At 34.5% G+C, this 20,009-nt stretch overlaps 1 protein-coding gene across 1 annotated transcript; it reads right to left on the bottom strand.

The window, feature by feature from the left end:
* Positions 1 to 3,865: 3,865 nt before the first annotated feature.
* Positions 3,866 to 4,417, bottom strand: LOC110035889. Its single transcript, XM_020740200.1, has one exon. It carries the CDS (start codon positions 4,395 to 4,397, stop codon positions 3,975 to 3,977), a length of 423 nt encoding a protein of 140 aa, XP_020595859.1. The 5' UTR covers positions 4,398 to 4,417; the 3' UTR covers positions 3,866 to 3,974.
* Positions 4,418 to 20,009: the final 15,592 nt, after the last annotated feature.

Raw genomic sequence — 20,009 nt, 5'->3', positions numbered from 1 at the left:
CTGTGGGAGGTGCTTTTTATAAAAATGTCTAGGGGTGACTGTCATGGCCAATTAAGGGGTGCATTGTGCTGCTTAGGTGGCGGTTAGAGGATCTCTACAATTTAATTTGGCTGAGCTAGCCTCTAGGTTTGATTTGGGTGAAGTTCCATGGGGCTGGCTCTCAGTTTTGAGCTTCTCTGGAAACTAGGCTAGACGTTCATGGTAGAAGGAGGTGGCTAGGTGCTCAGGGCATCCAAGGAAATCTGTCAAAGCAACTTAATGTGTTTAGGCTTTGTTTTGGAGAAAATATCTAAGCTTAAGCAAATATGGCATGAAATCCCTTAATTTAGGAGACCTTTGGTCCATGACTTAGTTTAGGTGGTTTTAAGTGGTTTAGGCTGGTCACTAGGGTCCAACTAATGGTTGTGGAATCATTAATTTGAGGACTTTGGGGTTGTTAGACCATTTTTAGTGCATGGGTTCAATGTGGGTTCAAGTGATCAAAGCTTGGGTTTGGGCTAGGCTATCCATGTTAATTGGCCTAATTTATTGATCAAAATTGTGTAGATGATTTTTATGAAGATTTTTGGTGAAGTTTTGAAGTGATTTTGAGTTCAATTGGTAGGTCAATTTGAGGGATTTTTGAAATTTGGGCAATTTGGGCATGTTGGGTTAGACATGGGTCTATGTTGGGCTAGCCTTGGACTAAGTACAAATTTAATGGTCCACATTATAAAGGGAGATGTTGTGAATATTTTTCATGAAGGGATAGAGTGGAAATTTTGGATTTTGGGGCTAAGGCCACTAAGGCCATCAATTTGGTGAGATTTAGAGACATGGCCAATTTGGGGTAAATTTGGGGCTTTTGGACTTAGTTTGAAATCAAATGAAATTAAGGCCTCACCAAGGCCTCACCAAAGCCAATTGAAGGTTAAGGTTGATGTATGGGGATGTTATGAAAGTATTTCAACAAAAATTGTGGCCAATTGTGCGGACTATGGGTTTAATTTAGTGGAACCATGTCATAGGGCCAAAATTGGATTTTTGGTTTGGCTCAAAATTGGGTTCAAATCATGAACCAATTGAGCTTGGATTTGGTCTATATTGGTCATATCAAGGGTTAATTTGAGTTTATAATTGAAATTGGGGTAAATTGAGACCAATTGGATAGACATTTGGGGTAATTTGGGGAAAATATGGGCCTTTAAAGGGTAATTTGGGGGTTTTGGTCAAAGATGGTAAATTTGGCCAAATTATAGTTGAGAAAAATGAAATTGGGAATATTTGGGAGGTTTTAGGAATTTTTGGGATTTTTTTGGAATTTTTGAAATTTTGGGGTAAAGAAGGGTATCTTGGTAATTTGGCCAATTTTGGTGATTTTGGGTAGCTTGGGTGTTCTTAAGGTGTTTGAAATGATTTTTGAATCAACTTGGGTATTTTGGGTAAACTTGAGAATTTTGGCCAAATTTGGGGTCTCAAGGGTATCTAGGTAATTTGGGGAATTTAGGGGCAAAAGGATAGGTTGGGTATATTTGTAGAGTTGGAGTGCCAACCATCATCAATAAGCTATGGACTAATGGAAACCCCATTTTGGGTCCTCTATGTAGTGGTCTTAGCTAAACCCTAGCCTAGGGCCAGTGGGTTTAGGGGACCACCTACATGAGTCTCCCAAAAGTATCAAGGGACCAAAGCATAGAAGTTTAAGTTCAGGATTGTGAGTGATTGTGAGTGCAAATATGTACCTTAAGCCCTAGACGAACACCCAGGGTCAACCCTAAGGTCCAACAGTCCTAAGGGTAACTCCTCTTGAGTTCCCTCATAGTGACCCTACGTACTAAGTGCTAGAGGTTATGACCAATATGTGAGACTTCAAGTTGAGTAGAGAAGAGTTTGAGTTTCTAATGGTGAGAGTTCCTTTTCTAGTTGTCTAAGAATAATCAATAGGAAAGTCCTATGGCTAGACCTTAGGCTACTAAAGAGGAAAAACTAAACCTCAACTAAAAGTGAGGTCAACAATTTTGCATGGTCGTTACTAGCGGGTCGTAAGAGGATTGCCTTGATGTAGAGGATGACTCTCAAGATTAGCTAATAGAAGACGCCCCGCCAGAATTTGAGGAAAAAATAGATCAATTATTGATAAATTGAAGGAAATTAACCTCGGGACTGAGGAGCTGCCCCGACCTACATTTATAAGTTCCATACTCAACGAGGAAGAATATATAAAGCTAATCGAGTTACTGTCAGAATTCAAAGATTGCTTCGCCTAGAGCTATGATAAAATGCTAGGATTATCCCCATAATCACAGTGTATAGGCTAGGGTGGACAAGGATATGACCCCAATAAAGCAAGCTCTTAGAAGAATGCACCTTGAGATAGAGAAACAAGTCTTTGTCGAGGTGAAGACATTGATAGATGCTAACTTTGTGCGAGAAGAGAAATACCCCCACATGATTAGCCAACAATGGCAAATCCGTGTTTGTGTCAACTTCAGGGATTTGAATAAAGAATTTCCAAAAGATGAATTTTCGTTACCGATACCAGAAATTATGAGATCTAAACTCTTCTTATAAAAATAAATAACAATTAGTTTAAAAATTACAAGAGGGTTGCATGTTTATTGGTGTAAGTGTTAAGGATGTGGTCATGTCACTGTAATAAGTCTTACTAATGTCTGTATATCTAAGATAATGAATCAGATCTATACTCTTCTTATAATAAACATGACTCACAACACCAAGTGCCCCTAACAATTTTAGATGCATATTAGCATTGGTTAAGGTAATATAAGTTGGAAATGTACCCCAATTTTAAACCTTTCATAAGAAAAGAGAAATGATATATACCATAGTGATATAAATTTGTAGTTTTTTAAAAGCAATATCTATAGATATTGCGTCCCATTTCAATTAAGTATCGATGGATCACACCATCCCTTATATTAATGGTTTAATGACACCCCGTTTACTATCAGAAAATTGTATTTAGTACATTTCAAAATTATTCTTTATTTATATAATGTTCTATTTGATGTTCTACTTATGTAGGCAAGATGTTTGATTTTTAGAATATTCTATTGATTTCATAAGAGTGTCTTATTTACTTGAATGGGCCAACACCTTCTTGTTCAACTACAAGGGAAAAAATATTAACACTAGTGCTAATAACAATATAAATAAATAGAAAAATTGTCCCTTAGTTAATATTATAAGGAGAAATAAAAAGTGAATTTATAATGGATTTGTCGGATTGTTAGAAGCCATCCTTGTATCTAAACCTAATATACTAAATAACAAATTTCATTCTTAATTGAGTCTATTTTTGTATAAATTAAGGATGAAGTTTTTGAGAATCAACTAAATAACTTAACACTTATACATTAAATTTAACATGTAGTACATTTAGTCCTAAGTTCCACTCTATCAAACTTCCCTCATTACAGGATGAGCACGAATATACAACATAAGTTAGCTAAATACGTTCAAAAGTTTATAGACAACTTATTTATTTTGTAAAGTGTTAGTCCATATGCTTTTCCTATACTTTTTTGTTCAAGAAAAGGATGACACTTATTCCTAACTTAGGGGACTATTTAGTTGCTAATATTAAGATGTGTGCTCTTGCTACTAACGATATGTGTTTTTAAGGTTTAAAAATCTCTAAGGATCTGGTATAAGCTAATCCTTTAAAAAAGTGTGAACTTTTTACGGAATGCCTCTTCCATAATCAATGCATGATACCAGTAGACTCAAGTGGTTACATTTATAGGAGGCTTACCAAAGGATTTAATTTTATAATTGCACCCCTTATGAATTGCCATGAAAAATGGAGCTTTTAGGGAACTCCTATAGTGGCTTAGGATTTTAATTATTTTAAGAAAAGTGGGGCCGCTCAATTCTTATTTGTATAAAACACCATAAAAAGCATATATAATCTCTACAAAATGATTATCATCCTTAGCATTATAGGAACTAGCCTAGTTTCCATTTTGTTGCACTCAATTCCTCTCCTTTTCATCATTGTATGTGGTGAGAAGCGGCGTTCGAATCGGCGACCTCAGTGGCATGGCCAACTTGCTCCCTTTGCTGTCGTAGTAGATGGCCCCGGAGAACTCCAGCGGCTGACATTTTTCTCCCATTAATATTGTCTTCTTCCACATCTCCTCTTCCTCTTGTTCCTCATTCTCCTCCTCCATCGTCCTCATTGAATGCCTCGAGAATCCTTTTCTCAAGGTACAGCCAGTAGTTAACCTTCTAATTCCATTAGAAACAAATGGAATAACGTATCGACCAGAGGAAAACCGCGAATCAAGTTTGCGGCCAACGGCCGCCGATCTCACCCGCCGTGTTGCGCTTGACAAGTGCCGCTGACACGTGGCCAAGAGCTCGGCAGCCCTTTCAATTAGTCCGTTGGCAACCATTAAGGATGTACTGCAGAAGGGAATAAGAAAAATGGTTTGTCTCCTGATGAAGCTAACTCGGGTATTTATAACGAAAAATAGCAGAAAAACGGGATGGTCGCGTAGGAATTATTGTAGTGCCAAGGTGTTGACGGACTGGATCGCCATGGGATCGGATCAATGAAGTCGATGGTGCAGGTTCTACGGTGATTATGCATGAATATATTTAGTAATTTAATTTCGTCAGCTGTATCGTATTGGTAAGGGGAAGGTGACCAGTTTTTTGCGGCCGTGGCGCATGGCTTACCACAAAGAAAGAAAAGCCTTGCCGCGTGGCAGATATTTATTTGGATACATTCGCATTAAAAGGCTTCATTCATAAAGTTGTTTCATTATTCCACTAGGCTCGTTCAACGCTATTGTCAGATGACAATTTCGTACATTTATTTTACATTTGTGAGATTAATTAACTCTATTTTGTAATTGGGTTAAACTTCTAGCACAGCTACTTATATATATAAGCAAAGTGTATATTAAGGTAAAAGTTTAAGGCAGAAAGGAGCTAGTGACCAACTCTAACAAGAGGATGGTTCACCATGTCCCATATTAAAAGTAAATCAAGATTGTAATCATTAGAGTTACATAAATTACAACTAGAACGAGTTGCCTGTTTAGCCAGATAATCAGCAAGTCTATTAGCTTTTCTATAAGAGTGAGACCATCTTAGATTGAAAAGGGCGTTGAGGAGTTGAATTTTCTTTTAGAGGATCAAATTCTGCCAAGAGCAAGTAGAGATGCCAACACAACATTGGAAGGTAAGGCATCCGCCTCAATATGCAGGTTACAGAACATTAGATATCTAGTAATAATCAGGCAATTTGATACCACAACCAATTCAGAGTAGGATGCATCAACATAAGAACAAGGAGATGTTAAGTAGCATAACCAAGTTCCTTTGTTGTTTTTGAAATCAACGCTTGTGCCAGCCTTAGAGAGTTTAAAGCTCCCATCCACGTTGGCTTTGATGTAAGGAGAGTCTGAAGGTTTCCAATAAACAAGCCTAGTGAATTTATTACCATTATGGGCTCAGAGATAGAGAGGTTATTAGAATTGTCCATTGAAACAGCTTTGGACATGAAAGATTTGATATTTAGCATAACCTGGCCTTTAGTTTGAACCTTCCTAAAATTCTTCCTTAGATTTCTTTCAATTGAGATAAACAAAGAGAAAGCGTAAGATATAACATTCCTGATATGTTTTTGGAGTAATAAGTGCACTAGTTAAGCAAGCATGGGTCCAAAATGGCGTAGCTATTAACAGTACAAAAAATGCTAAGCCTATTAGAAACGACACCACAAATATATGATGAAAAAAAAACATTAGAAAGAACGGCGATTAAGGGATTCTTCATCCTTGCCACAAAGCAGGCAGAAAGATGGCATTTTTAGCCCCTTTAATTTTAAGTAATCATTAAGAGGCAGTAATTTTTTAACCCAACCAGACAGAAGTTGGGATACTTTAAGATATCATCAAAATCATCTTGATAGTAATTTTTTAATTCCCTCAATAGAGACCAATAAAGCCAATAGCTCAGGTTGCCTTCTAATTATGGTCTGGCTGATGCGGCAGCCACAACAATAATATAATTCAGGATATTTAATATTTCTTTAAATCTATATTGCCGCCACTCCTAGCAATTTAATGTATTATTTATCAAATTCAAATATTCACTAGGACGCTAACGCAAGTGTACGTAGTACTCAAGTAATATAGAACTCTAACAGAGTCCTAAGTATCGATGGCACAAAGAAGTTTGGAATTCTTATTTAACTCAAAGAAACTCTAATTAAAGAAACTCTAATTAAAAAAAAAAAAACACTTAGATAGAAATGTAGGTCGAGATTCGTGTTTCAAACTAAGTGAATTATATCTACTACTCTTATATCTAAATGCAAAGTAAATTTTAAGTTCACTAATACTAAGTTTTATGAATAAGAGTTAAAAGTTTAAATAGTATTCTTCCCCTCGCAATGAGATTTATAATCAGTGAATAATTTAAATGAGTTTTAAATCATATTGCGCTAAATAGGAAAATACATTTCCCTTACCCTCTTACAAGTACATAAAGAACATTGACTAATCTAGAGTAAGTTCCTAAATCCTTGTTTGGGCTGAGAAGATACTGGCTCTCACTATAGAAATCCCACTATTTCTCCACCTGGAGGCTAACTCAAAAATCATCATTTTATTCCCATCAAAACTTATTTCCTTATTTATTTTCACTTAACCACATGAACTACATTCTCATTCAAGAGATTGAATGGATTCTTACTTCGTTGAGAAAAGTATAGTCATTTCTGATCATTATGTTTCACAACAAATTTTAACTTAAGAATTGGCCAAATTGATTAACTAAATGATGTTCGAAGTTTGAATCATCATAATTATGAAACTAAAAAGCTTCTAAACAATTTCAATTCTTCACATGATTGTTTCTCATTACAGAGACAATGACAAAGCAAACAACTTAGATCTCTTGAGGAAGAAACAAGAAAAATTGGATTTATATATAAAAGTAAGTTTACACAACAAGAACAAGTAAAAAAATTAAAGTATGAAATACTTATCTTAAATTACTCCTTAAGCAAATCCTTTGAATTACCTTTGAATCACTTTCTCTCCTTACAATATCACTCAATTATCTCCTAGAAATGTAGTGAAGAAGATATCTTTCACTTCTCCTCTCCTCATACAACTCTAAGAGGCAATCTTCTCTTTCACTCTTCTTCACTAACCCTCCTCTTCTCCTCCTTTGTGCTGCCCTTTTCTGTAATAAAATCATTATTAAATAGCATAGGGCCGAATTCGCAAGAGTCACCTATGGTACCTTTTCAAAAGTCATCCTAATTCAATGAATTTAAGGGAGAAACCATTTTTGGCATCTAATTGTTGTGCCTAGGTGCCATCTTCTCGGTATAGTAGCACTTAGGCGCCAGATCCTAGTGCCTAGGTGCCAGGTCAACTTTCACAATGTTCCTCCTTTTAACTTGAAATTCTTTCCTTTCTACTTCTTTTAGCTCCAATTGCCCCAACTTAGTGTACCTGCAACAAAAACATAGAAATACCTTCCATTAAAATGCAATATCACTAAAAATAGACATTAAATGCATATATAAAAGTAGCATATTTAGACATGTTAAAATCTCTCAAACTTAACTGTTACTTGTCCTGGCTCCTTACGCGTTAATAATTAAAAAGGTAAAAATTAAGGGGGTGGGATAGTGGATCCCCGTCTAAAAAATAAAATACATGAGATCCTAGGGGTTCCAATATCCATAGTACAACTCCACACAAAACAGAAAAAACACATGTATAAATCCAAAAAAGAATATACCAACAGAAGAAGTATACCCAAAATTACATGTATAACAAAAATTGTGAACATATTTAAAACTAAAAAAGCAAAGGGCAAAAAGCATCCAACAAGATCTGCCAATCCAAGCTCTATAAACATCCAAGCATCCCAACAGATCAACATCCAAAAAATCATAAGCAAGCATATCAGGCAGTGAGCAAAGATGCACCAAGACTCAGTCTAAGCAAGGAGCAGTGTCATTGCAAGCTCCTGAGAAAAGTAAGTTAACTCCCTTCCAAATAAGAATAAAATAATTGTAAAGAGAAAGAGTAAAGTTATGCCAAATGATACAGTGGGCATAAGGGGAGGCCATCTAAACCAAAAAAATTTCAGTGCGGACTCCTAACATAGCTCTACGTGCGGCAAAAGTTATTTCTGAGTTATTTTCAGGTTATTTCTTGGTTATTTTCAATAATATCGAAATAACCCAGAAATAACCCAAAAATAAAGGTCGCGGGGTTATTTTTGGGTTATTTCGGTATTATTGAAAATAACCCAGAAATAACCTGAAAATAACTCAAGAATAACCTACGCCGCACGTAGAGCTGCATCAGAAGTCCAGACAGAAAAAATGCTCCATCCAAACACCAGAGAAGCCATGAGCCCAATTAGTTATATACACCCTAAACAAGTTTCCTGAAGTGGCATCATGCTAGCATAAGAGAAAACCATAAAAATATGATACCAGCAAACTGATCCAACATTGAAGACCTTTCACCAACCAAAGTAGAGAGAGCATTAAATAACTATAACCCAACCCCCAAAGCAGCAACAACAAAAAAATATCAATTAACTTATAGGAAACCACAACAGAAATACTATACTTTCGCAAAAATTTGTCCCAAGCATATAATTTCAGAATCAGAAGATTCATCAACCAAAACCCATGCCAACAGCCTACCAGCAGGCTCCCATACTGGCAAGAAACAACCCAACATCAAAACAAGTAATGAAGTCCCATGTAAAAACCAAGTTACCCCACATACATTGCTCAGGCCAAAAGATGAAACCACTGCCAATACATTTTTCAGCGCAAGAGTGCTTCCAAGATAAGCAAAATTATTGTTTTCCTTATTAGAAAGCTGAAAGTAATAAAAATAGTAAACATCAAGTGTGCCAACCCAACACCAAAACCCTTCCATCCATCCATCAACAACTTTCATCCAATCCAAGGAAAAAAACAAAGAGAAAGCCTTAGCTTTCATCCAAACCGAGCCAGAAATCCAAAAAATCCAGAGACAATCCCAATAATCAAGAAACAAGATAGCAAAAGGAGGCATCATATTATACACGAACATAAGGCTCAGCCATATCACTTTTAATCAGCTTAGCCAACAAAGGAGGAGGAGAAATACCAATAATAGTTCCTTGCACCCTCCATTTTGCAAGCCAATCCGTGTAAAACAAAAGTTTGATAGCCAAGTAAAACAAAAGTAGAGCCCCATACGATGCTACACCTCTTTAGAAAAATTGCATTCAAAAAACAAGTGATGGAAAGATTCAGCCTCACTTTTACAGTTGCAACAGAAGGAGGTAAGTTTTAACCCTTTCATTTTAAGTATATCATGAAGTGGGAGCAACTTATGAGAATACCTCCAAAGGAAAAAGGTGATAGAAGGAGATAACAGTTTTTTCCAAGTGAAAGGATATCATTTCCAAGGAGTAAAAGAGTGCAAATTCGAGTAGAGCATTTTAGTAACAGAAGTACTAGCATGATGCTTCCAATAAAGAATATTTTTATCTTTAGCATGAATAGGAATAGTAGCAATAGCAGGAGCAACATCACCAATTAAAGACTTCAGCATATTTAAGTTCCATTGGTCACCAATCCAACGATCAGAGACTAACAACTTACATCATAACTAAAGAGAGGTGAAATAGAATACTGAGAGAGACCCCTATGATCATTCCAAAATGAAATGTTACCATCCCCAATGTCCCAAAAAAATAAAGTGAGAAGCAACATCCTTAGCAGCAATAGGAGCCTTCTAAAGCCTGGAATCCCCAACTTTCCAATTGACCATAGCGGGATGGGAGTTTTTACAGTACTTATAATGCATATATCTTGTCTAAAGAGACTACCCCAAACGAAATTTGAACCAAAGCTTACACATATTCATATCAATAAAATGCTTTAAAGTTTTAAAGCCAAGCCCTCCAGCACTATGAGGTTTACAAGTTTGCTGTCAAGTAGTCTAATTTTTAGAAGATCTAGTTCCCTTCCATAGAAACTTGTTAAATACAGTTTCAAGATACTTCTGTGTGTTTTTTTTAGCTTTAAGAACTTACATAGAATATAATGGGAAGGTGGAAAGGACACTTTTCAATAAGGTAAGCCAACCCACATTAGAAAGAATGATATTTCTCTAGCCATTAATTTTAATCTTAACTTTTTCAATCACCTCATCCATTTGAATTTGCTTTGTTCTGCCTCTGATAATGTTAACCCCAAGATACTTAATAAGGAGTTTAGAAATAGTTTAACTAGTAAAATTAGAAGTCCAAGCATGAGTTGTTGAGCAAACACCTTTACCAAAATAAATGGAGCACTTAGGCAAGTTGAACATCATACCCGAAATATTATGGAAATCATTTAATAAGGACATAAAAGCTTTGATGGCACGTTTACTACCATTGAGAAATAGAAGGACATCATCAGCATAATCAAGATGGCTGACCACAATTTTAGATTTATGAGAAAATTGCAAATAAGGATGCTCATAATGTAGCTTATTTATAAGCATAGATAGGTAATCAAAAGCAATAATGAAAATAGTGGGAGATAGGGGGTCTCCTTGCTTAATACCCCTGGTAGAAGAGTAGAAACCATGAGCTTTACCATTAATCATCACACTGTAACTGGTATTGGCAAGCCACCTTTGAATGAGTGAACAAAAATCCTGTTTAAAACCCTTAGCCTATAAGATATTAATGATGAAGTCCCAACTAATTATGTCAAAGGCTTTTCTTATGTCCAGCTTAAGTACCATGTTTCCCCCTCTTCATTTTTTGTCAAACTCTTCAATCATTTCCTGAGCTAAAAGAATATTATTTGTAACATCCCTACCTTTGTTGAAAGCAGATTGATGTTCAACAATAATGTGATAAAGATGGGGTTGCAATCTGTTAACTATAATTTTGCTTAAGACTTTAGATATCACAGTGGTAAGAGAAAGAGATCAAAAATTCTCCCAAGTAATCTTATCATTACCTTTAGGAATAAGTACAACAAGATGAGAGGTGAAATAATTACCAGGCTTATTTCCTAAAAAGAAGCTATGAATAGCAGGAATAACCTCCTTCTTAACAACTTCCCAAGATTGTATATAGAAAGCAGAAGAGAAACCATCAGGGCCAGGAGCTTTATTTGTGCAAATAGATTTGAAGGCATTCAAAATTTCCTGCTCATCTGGAGAGAAAGCCAAAAATAGATTATTGATATAGTTATACTCCTCAACAAAATAAGTAGGGTCAACATGCATGGTATGTGTAGATAACTAAAAGAGCTCAGAGAAATAAGTAACAACACTATCTCCAATCTCATCAATATTAGTTAAAATGCTCTCATCCCCTTGTTTGATTTTTAAAATGCTATTGATATTTCTTCTATGTTTAAGAATGGCATGAAAATACTTAAGTATTTCTGTCCCCTACAACAAAGGAAGAGTCATTAGCCTTTTGTTTAAGCAAGTTTTCCTCTAAGGTGATAACATCAAATAAAGCAAGATGAGCATGAGCAACAGTATCCATCAAATGAGGAGAAGTTTCAAGTTGTGCCTCCAAGGTATCAACAAGGTGTTGGGCCTACTTGACTTTAGTATGAACATTACCAAAAACCTAGTAATTCCATTTAGTGAGATGAGTAGCCACCTTCTTGTTTAATTGCCACAGAAAAACCCAAGGATTTTTTACCCAATAAAAATTCCATGCTTGGGTTGCCAACTTCAGATAAGTAACATGGGCAATACAAACATTTAAAAATTTAAAATGAGAGATTGGAGATTTAACAGTAAAGGCCAAAGTGAGCAAAATAGGATTATGATCAGAAGTAACATGACTCAAATGCTGAACTTTAACAATAGGAAAATGATTTATGAAAGAAGACTTAGCAAAAAAACGATCCAGTTTCCGATATAAAAATTCTCTCCTCCAAGTGTAAGGGGTTCCAGAGTAACCCAAGTCATAAAGGCCCATGTTAGCAATAGAATTAGAAAACCTGTTAATAAGAGAAGACTCTACTTTACCACCCCCTTTTCTCTCCATAGGCTTCATGATCATGTTGAAATCTCCAACAACAAACCAATTATCACTAATGATGTTTGCCATAGACTCAATTTTATGCCAAAGCTGAAATTTTTCTTGAATATGAGAGCTAGAGTAAACCAATGTGCCCCATCCATGAAAATCATCCAAAGAACTTTGAGATAGAATATACTGCTCCTCATCTTCAAAAAATAGAAATAGTGACTATGAGCTTCCAAAAGAGACATATTTTGTTGTTAACTTTGAAATAAGAGCAATAATTCTTGAACTTATTAAGAATCCTGAGCTTATTAACATGGACAAAAGGTTCCAAAATAGCAAAAATGAGTAATTTATGGACGTTGCAAAGATTTTTGAGCCTATTAAAAGTATGGACGTTGCAAAGATTTTTGAGCCTATTAAGGGAGTTAGGGTCCGCCACTCCCCTAATATTCCACACCATTATATTAAACATGATGATGTGATCCAACCCTTCTAGAAGATCTAGTAGGATTGGCCAACTGTTCCCCATCAGAGTGACAGAGGCCTTCCTGTATAATATTGTCAGCCTTAAGCCAAGATAGCTCAATGTTATGTTTAGACTTTTTTCTAGAGTGTTTCGGCACCTGCCACTCATTTTTTAAATTTAAATTAGCATTAGATAATGAAGCATGTATAATATCATCAGTTATAGTATTAACTCTTGGAGACTGAACTATAGTGCTAGTAGATGAAAGGTGTCCCATATAAGTATTATGTCCCATAATCAATGTATCTGCAGGCTCATATAAAGCCACATTAACAATAGTCTCATTTAGATGTTCACCCAAATCAGCTACTTCAATCAACTGCAAATGTTGAGTGTTAATATCATTGCAAGTATGTAAAGCACCATTGTCTTCTAGACTATCATTAGCCTCACAAGAGTGTGTGGCTTCTTAATCTAGAGGTTGTAAAGCATGAATGAAATTATTAATATCAAATTTTTAGCAAGATAAATCCCAGGTTCAAAAGGAGCTTCAAAAGGTTCAGCATTAACATTGGTAGAAAAAGGGCCTTTATGAGTGCTTTTAAGCTATGGATTCAATCAAAAACATGAAGTGGTTTGGTGCCCAAACATGTAACAATGTCTGCATTAGGGTGAGTGCCTCTCTAATTCAACAAGTTGCCAGTAACCTTGGTGTTGCAAACCTATCCATACTTCATTACAAAAGGGTTGTGTGATATCCCGTTCAACCAATATATGCCCTTCTAAGGGTCTAGATAAAGTAAAAGTGGCATGATCCATTTTCAAAGGCTTGTCGTAAGTAGCAGCAAGTGAAAAGAGACTTTCGTGATTGAACAAATGAAGTTTAAGCTCAGGAAAATGTATCCATACCCGTATGATATGCAAGTCAGCTTTAGGATCAAAATGAATGGATCATTATCTAAATTTCATCGTACTAGTCTCTATCCACAACTACCTTTTAGCAAAAGATGAGTATAATCTTCATCATTAGCTAATTGTATGAAAATATGCCTCCCATCTATGATACCAACCTTCCACCAACCTTTAATATTTAACATTTCAAACTCTCTCTTAATTAGTTCAATTTTAGGGATTCCATAAGTGAATTTACCAACGAGAGCCAATCGATAGGAAGAAGCAAGTATGGTAGTTTCATCCGCGAAAATGAATAACACTAATTTTCCATTTTTTTCCAATTTCTTGTTAAAAGAGTAATCTCCACCAACGATAAGAGTATCATGAAGGTTTTGCGGGAAAAATTTGGTGGAGGGGGGGGGGTCGAACGATAAGAGTATCATGAAGTTCTCATATAATTATGACAGTGGTTTAATTATGTGATCTAAAATTTTTGTTTCAGAACTGTAATAGTCCAACTTAGAAAAAATTTCTATAAAATAGATGATATCTAAGGTATCATAACACTTAGTCTTAAATTTAAAAAACTGATTTTCTATTTAATTTAGACATAATTGAAATTTCTTAAAACTTTGAATTTTTAGAAAAATATTAGTTTTAAAATTTATGAATTCTATATTGAAAATATTTTTTACTAACAGTTTTATAGATTAAACATAGGATTGATCTTAAGTTTCCTTCCTTAGAAAACTTCAAGTGAAATCAATATTTCATTAGGACTTATTCCTCAAGCATCTCCTCCCTTTTTCATATTTTACTTTTTCTTTCTTTTTCTTCTTTTATTTTATTTTCTTTTTCTTTTTTTCATTCAAGATTTTTTTAACCCTTATTATCCTAGGTGAGGATTACTATATCTGGATAGACCTTTAATGATTTTGAATTTCACTATTGACCCGAACCATAATTACACAGATATTTATGTTTCTTAATATGCCAAAAACTTGACCCAAATTATAATTATCCGCTAGTGAGAACAAATGTAATATGGTAAAATTTAATGAAATAATTTTATCATTGGGGCACTGCGCAAGTATACGTATCATTTCAAGTAATATAGAGTTTTGTTTAAAAACTCTAGTATCGATCCCACAGAGAAAGTGTAAACAAAAAATAATGAAAATGAAATTCAAGGTTTTTAACTATAAGAAAATTTTACTTAAGACAACAGTAAATATCTAAAGATGAAAATTAAGTTTTCTAAGTTCTACAAAATGCAAGTAAAACTACATGAAATAATTTTAGAAAATATATATAAAGAGACTTTCTCCTTGCCAATCATTCATAATCAGTATAGGATTTCAAATGTTTAGAAGCTTAAATGTGGTATTATGACTAATATGAGCATACTTATTCTTCACTTTATTTGATTGTGTAAAGAACATTGACTAATCTCAAGTTGGTGTCAGCATGTATAATAGTGTTGGGTAGGTTCTAGTTTCTCACTCCTAGATTACCCATTATACCCCCTCTATAAAGCCTACTAGTGACCATTAGTTCCAATCTCTAGACCAAATTGATAAAAGAATCTATCTTGTCACTCTAGAATCAATTCTAGGCTCATCAAATCTTATCTCCCCATTTATTTGCACCCCCCTTCAGACTATCGCCACAACTCTTTCTAAGGCAGAATGTAATACATAAATGTTAAGAACTCTTAGCCCTCTCTAGCATATAAATTTCCTCAACAAATTTTAACAATACAAGTGACCAATTTGTAAAGTAAATGAAGATCAGGTAAAAATATCATCACAATTTTTGGGAATTAAAGAAGTTCTAAAAAACATCAAAATCACTTACTTGATCACAATATTGCAAAGGAGAAAGAGAAAAATACTCAAAACACATGAGGATAACAAAACAAAACATATTTTTAAAATCAAATTTAAAATACCAAACTTAAAGGCAAAGATACAAATACTTATCTTGAATGTTCCCCCAAGCACTCCTTTGATGTTCTCTGACTTTTTTTACTCCAACAGCACTTACAAGACTCACAAACTCCAAAACTAACAAAGAATCACGAGGAAAACTTCTCACCCGCTTAACTTCCCCAGCCTCTTGGAATTAAACAATATTTATAGACCATAAAAAATGACCAAAATTTGCTTCATACATCTCTTCAATATTCGACTTCATTCAATGAATCTTCTAGAAAATAACCGTGACACCTAGCTACCAAACCATTGCACCTTGGCGCCAGCCAAGTTTTGCATCTGGCGTCTAGGCGCCAGTTTGGCTTGATTGCATTTTTTTCTTTTATTTAGCTCATGTTGCTTTGTTTTGATGTATTTCTGCTCATTTTTTACTCATAAACTCTTTTTCTTGCACCTACAACCAGAAAAAAAGAAATACCTTTCATTAAAGCATAATATCCTCAAAAAGTTGAGCATAAAATGTGCATAAAAATGGGTAATTTTAAGGTGGATCGATTCCTCTAAACTAAAACATTACTTGTCCTTAAGTAAATTTTCTTACTATATATAAAAATTATAACTTATGGAATTGAGTTTTACTTGAAGATTTCTATAGTTATTGTTTTATAAATGCAATAGTGAAACTTTAGAAAGATTTTTAATAACACAGGTTAAAACTAGAATGTAAAATTATTTAGTAGCAAGTATAAGACTTTTGATTTCTTATTTATTTCAAGAATAATAAAAATTTGTCATATTAAAGATACTTAGAAGAATTATATGAAAAAGAATATCATGAAAACTTTACTATTAAAGATGCTAAAACTTTATAAATAAGCTTGGAAATTTAATTAAGTTCATTTTTTTTAAGTTGATTTAAGTGAAGACAATTTTTTATTAGACATCTCCTCGAGCTTCTCCTCACATATATTTTTCTTTTTGCTTTTCTCTTTTTGTTCTTCTTTTCTTTTTCTATCAGGATCATTTTCAATCCTTTCTTTTTCTTTTCATGTAATGTGAGGAATACTATATCGGAATAGCCTTTAATGATTTTAAACTCCACCATAATCTTCTTAAAGTTATAAACTTTGCACATTTCCTTACATCATAAATGTGTAGAAGACTTGAAATATTTTTTTTCAAGAAGTTTCAGTTCTTTCTTTTCAAATAAACATCCAAGATCTTTAGCATTTCCAAAATACAATTTTCTTTATTTTAAATAGTAAAAGCATAATTTTATACTCTTATACTAAATATCTCAAATCTAGAATTAATCTTTATTATTAAAAACTTTTACGTAAGTTTGCTATATTATTTATAAACTCAAAAACAGAGTTATCCCAAGCTATCCAAACAAACCACAAGTTGAATTAAAATAATTTTTGAAAATATATTTTACTTAGGACAAATAAGGTTTGGTTTTTAAAATTTTTTCTCCCTTCCCCCAAACTTAAATTTTAGATTAGTTTAAGACTGTTAAGTTTATAATAAACATGAAGAAAGAGAAAAATTTTAAATTCTAAGTAGGAGAGTAGTATAGATACAATTAATAAAAATAGGTGCTGAGTAGTAGACAATTTAAATTTAAACAGGTATATTATGAAAAGTTGTAATGTAAAAGACTACTCAAACACACAAGCAAACTAAATAAGCAAGATCAATTGTAGCATTAAAAACAAAAGTACGTATAGTAGGAAAAAAAAATATACATCCACAGTCCATCATGAGAAAGATCTAAAAATCATAACTACTACAGAATATATAATAAAGTCTAATCATGTTCCTCCTCCTCATCATCAAAATTAGGGGATATCTTCATCCGTAGACTTGCGGCTCTCAAAAGGTGTAAATCGAGGGCAGGTAGGAAATTCAACTGACTAGTTTCCCTTCATCAAATTCACTAATGCCTTGTCATATTCAACATCATAATCACTCTTTCTTCTAACATAACCTACCATGTGATCAAATTTTTTTTCCATATCTTCCATTTGACACTGCATCAAAAACATATCATTTTGGTGTTCTAAATATCTCTCACTCAATACATCCCAAAAACTAGATGGAGGCTCAGTAGCAGTGGAAGTAGACGGTCTAGCAGTAGAAGGCCTACAATGATTTGTAGAAGGTGCACCATGAGCTCTATCTCTAGGTCATCCATACGCATCTACGTTGGCCTTCCTAATGGGCTTAAGTGCTTCAACTGCTCTTCCCAAAGTTCAAACTTTACTTCAAAGTCTTTGCAAATATTAAATATCAAAGAAGGAAATCCAAGACCTGAAGTAGTACTAGCTCTAGCGAAGGAACTAATAACATCATAAATAATAGAGCCAACATCTATATATTTCCTCTCTTAAATGTAGCAATTTAGTATGCCTCTTTCTCTTGTTACCTCACATAAATGATTTGAAGAAAGGATGTGAGCAGAAATAAAATAATGCCATGCCTTTGAGGAAGCATTGAGCATGGAAGAAGAAAATTTAACTTACGATCATTTTGAATCTTCCAGGCTCCACGTCCATTAGTCAAATTTGCCACAATCTGATCTAACTCTTCTTCAGATGGAATGACTATGAATAGAAGCAATGAATAGTATGTGGCACACCATATAACACATTAATCCTTTCAGAAGTAAACTCTACTCCTCTTCCGCGAACAAAGACCTTGTCATCATCTACTTCAGGTAAGTATGCATAAAATTCTCGTATGATAGCGATGACAGTAATAAAAGTAAAATAACAAAAAATTTCCATAGTTGAGCCACAATAGTAATCTCAATGGCTATACCAAGTTTATAAGAAAATTTCTATGCAATAAACTTTCTTAAAGATGTGAATTCATTGTAAAGAATTTGTGCTTTAAAATTATGAAATTTGGCACTATCAAAAGTTTCATTTCCCTTTCTCTGATTCATCTTAGGAGCCAACTAAAAATTTGAAGAAAAATTTTAAAAAATTTTATAATTAAGATAAAGGGCTTCCTACACGCTTTTTCAATCAAACAAGGCTTAGATCCATGAATTTTAGACCACTAAATCAAATATTTTTGCAATTTTCAGTCTCTACTTAATGTATGAAGAATTTGTGGTGAAATCACAAAATAACAATGCCAAAATGTAGATCTAACCTTGAGAAGATGAATCTGGTGGTTTCGAGCCAAGAAAAGTGAAAAATCAAGCTTTAAGAAGCACCCTAAGGCTTGTTTTTGCAAAAAGGAGGAAAAAGAAGCAGTATGTGCTTCAAAAATGGTATGGGTCGGTTTAATAAGTGAAATTTTTTAGTTTCATCTGATTTAATTGAGCCGAAGCCTAAGTTTGGGTTTCAGTGCTGTTGACCTGACTTTTAGTTGAGGTCTAGTCTCTTCCCTTAAAAGCCTAGGATCTGGCCATATGACTTTTCTGTTGACTATTCCTAGAAGACTAGTAGAGGAGCCCTCACCATTAGAAATTCTAAATACTCTTCTCTGTGTTGGTTCTAACCTCTAGCACTTACTAAGTGGAGCCAATATGGGGGAAGCTCATGAAGAGTCCCCATAAGACTATTTTGCCTTAGGGTTAGCCCTGGGTGATGTTGTCTTGGTCAGTCTTGCACACACACACTTTATACCCCTCACCTTCACTCACAGCGTAAGCCTTTAACCAAGCATGCTTAGCTTGATCCCTTTCTCTTTTAAAAAATCATGTGGATAGTCCCTTAAATCATTAGCCTTAGGCTAGGGTTTGGCTAAGACCAGCACATGGAGGATCCCTATTAGGAGCTCCCTTGGTCTCATGGCTCAAAAAAGGGTGATTTTATGATTAACATTCTCAATTGATCCTAGCCTACCCAAATACCTAGTTTAGTCTTTTGCCCCCAAACTTTCTCAAAACTTCCAAATTACCATTGAGAACTTGAATTCTCAAAAATTACCCAAACTACCCAATTTTATCCAAAAATTATCTAAAACTTTTTTAAACCGCTCAAAATGCAGATAATTATGACAATTCTGAGAGCGAGGAGCCAGTCCTCAAGTGTCATGGAGCATCGTGATACACCAAAAAAATATGCATTTTTAGACCCATATTTTGTACTCATTTTTTTTATATTGCACTTTAATGGAAGGTATTTTTATGTTTTCTTGCAGGTTGTTGATTTTTAGAACTTGAAGCAAAAAGAATGAAATTTGGATTCAAAATAGAGAAATTAGAGATTTTTTCAACACCGACCATACCAGACTGGGCACCGACAGCGTCATTTGACTGAGAACAACAGAATTAATTATAGACTACTGGCGCCTATGACGCCAGAATGGGCGCCGATGGTGGCAATGTCAGTTCAGCCCCCGTTTCTAGAAGATTTGAAGAAATTGGACGCTTTTTGAAGGGTTTTTGGATGCACCTATTGGAGAGTTGACTCTAGGCTATATTTGGGGCCGAAATTGACCAGAAAAGGGGCTCTTCCTCATTCCTCCTTGCATTTTTCGCCACACCTCACATCCATATACTTTATTCATCCGTATTCCACCACCATTCAGGAGTCTATTAATGAGTTTTCTTTAAGAGTTTAGAGTTTTTGTGGTGATATTAGTGTTAATTCTTTTCTAAGAGTGTTGGAGAAGGAAAAAAGTGAGAGATTTCTTCTTCCTAAATTTCTTAGGAGAGGCTA

The sequence above is a fragment of the Phalaenopsis equestris genome, unplaced genomic scaffold, assembly GCF_001263595.1.
Source record: "Phalaenopsis equestris unplaced genomic scaffold, ASM126359v1 Scaffold200627, whole genome shotgun sequence".
NCBI classification, from domain to species: domain Eukaryota; kingdom Viridiplantae; phylum Streptophyta; class Magnoliopsida; order Asparagales; family Orchidaceae; genus Phalaenopsis; species Phalaenopsis equestris.
The sequence above is the reverse complement of the archived record's forward strand: the minus strand, read 5'-3'. Positions and strand labels throughout refer to the sequence as shown.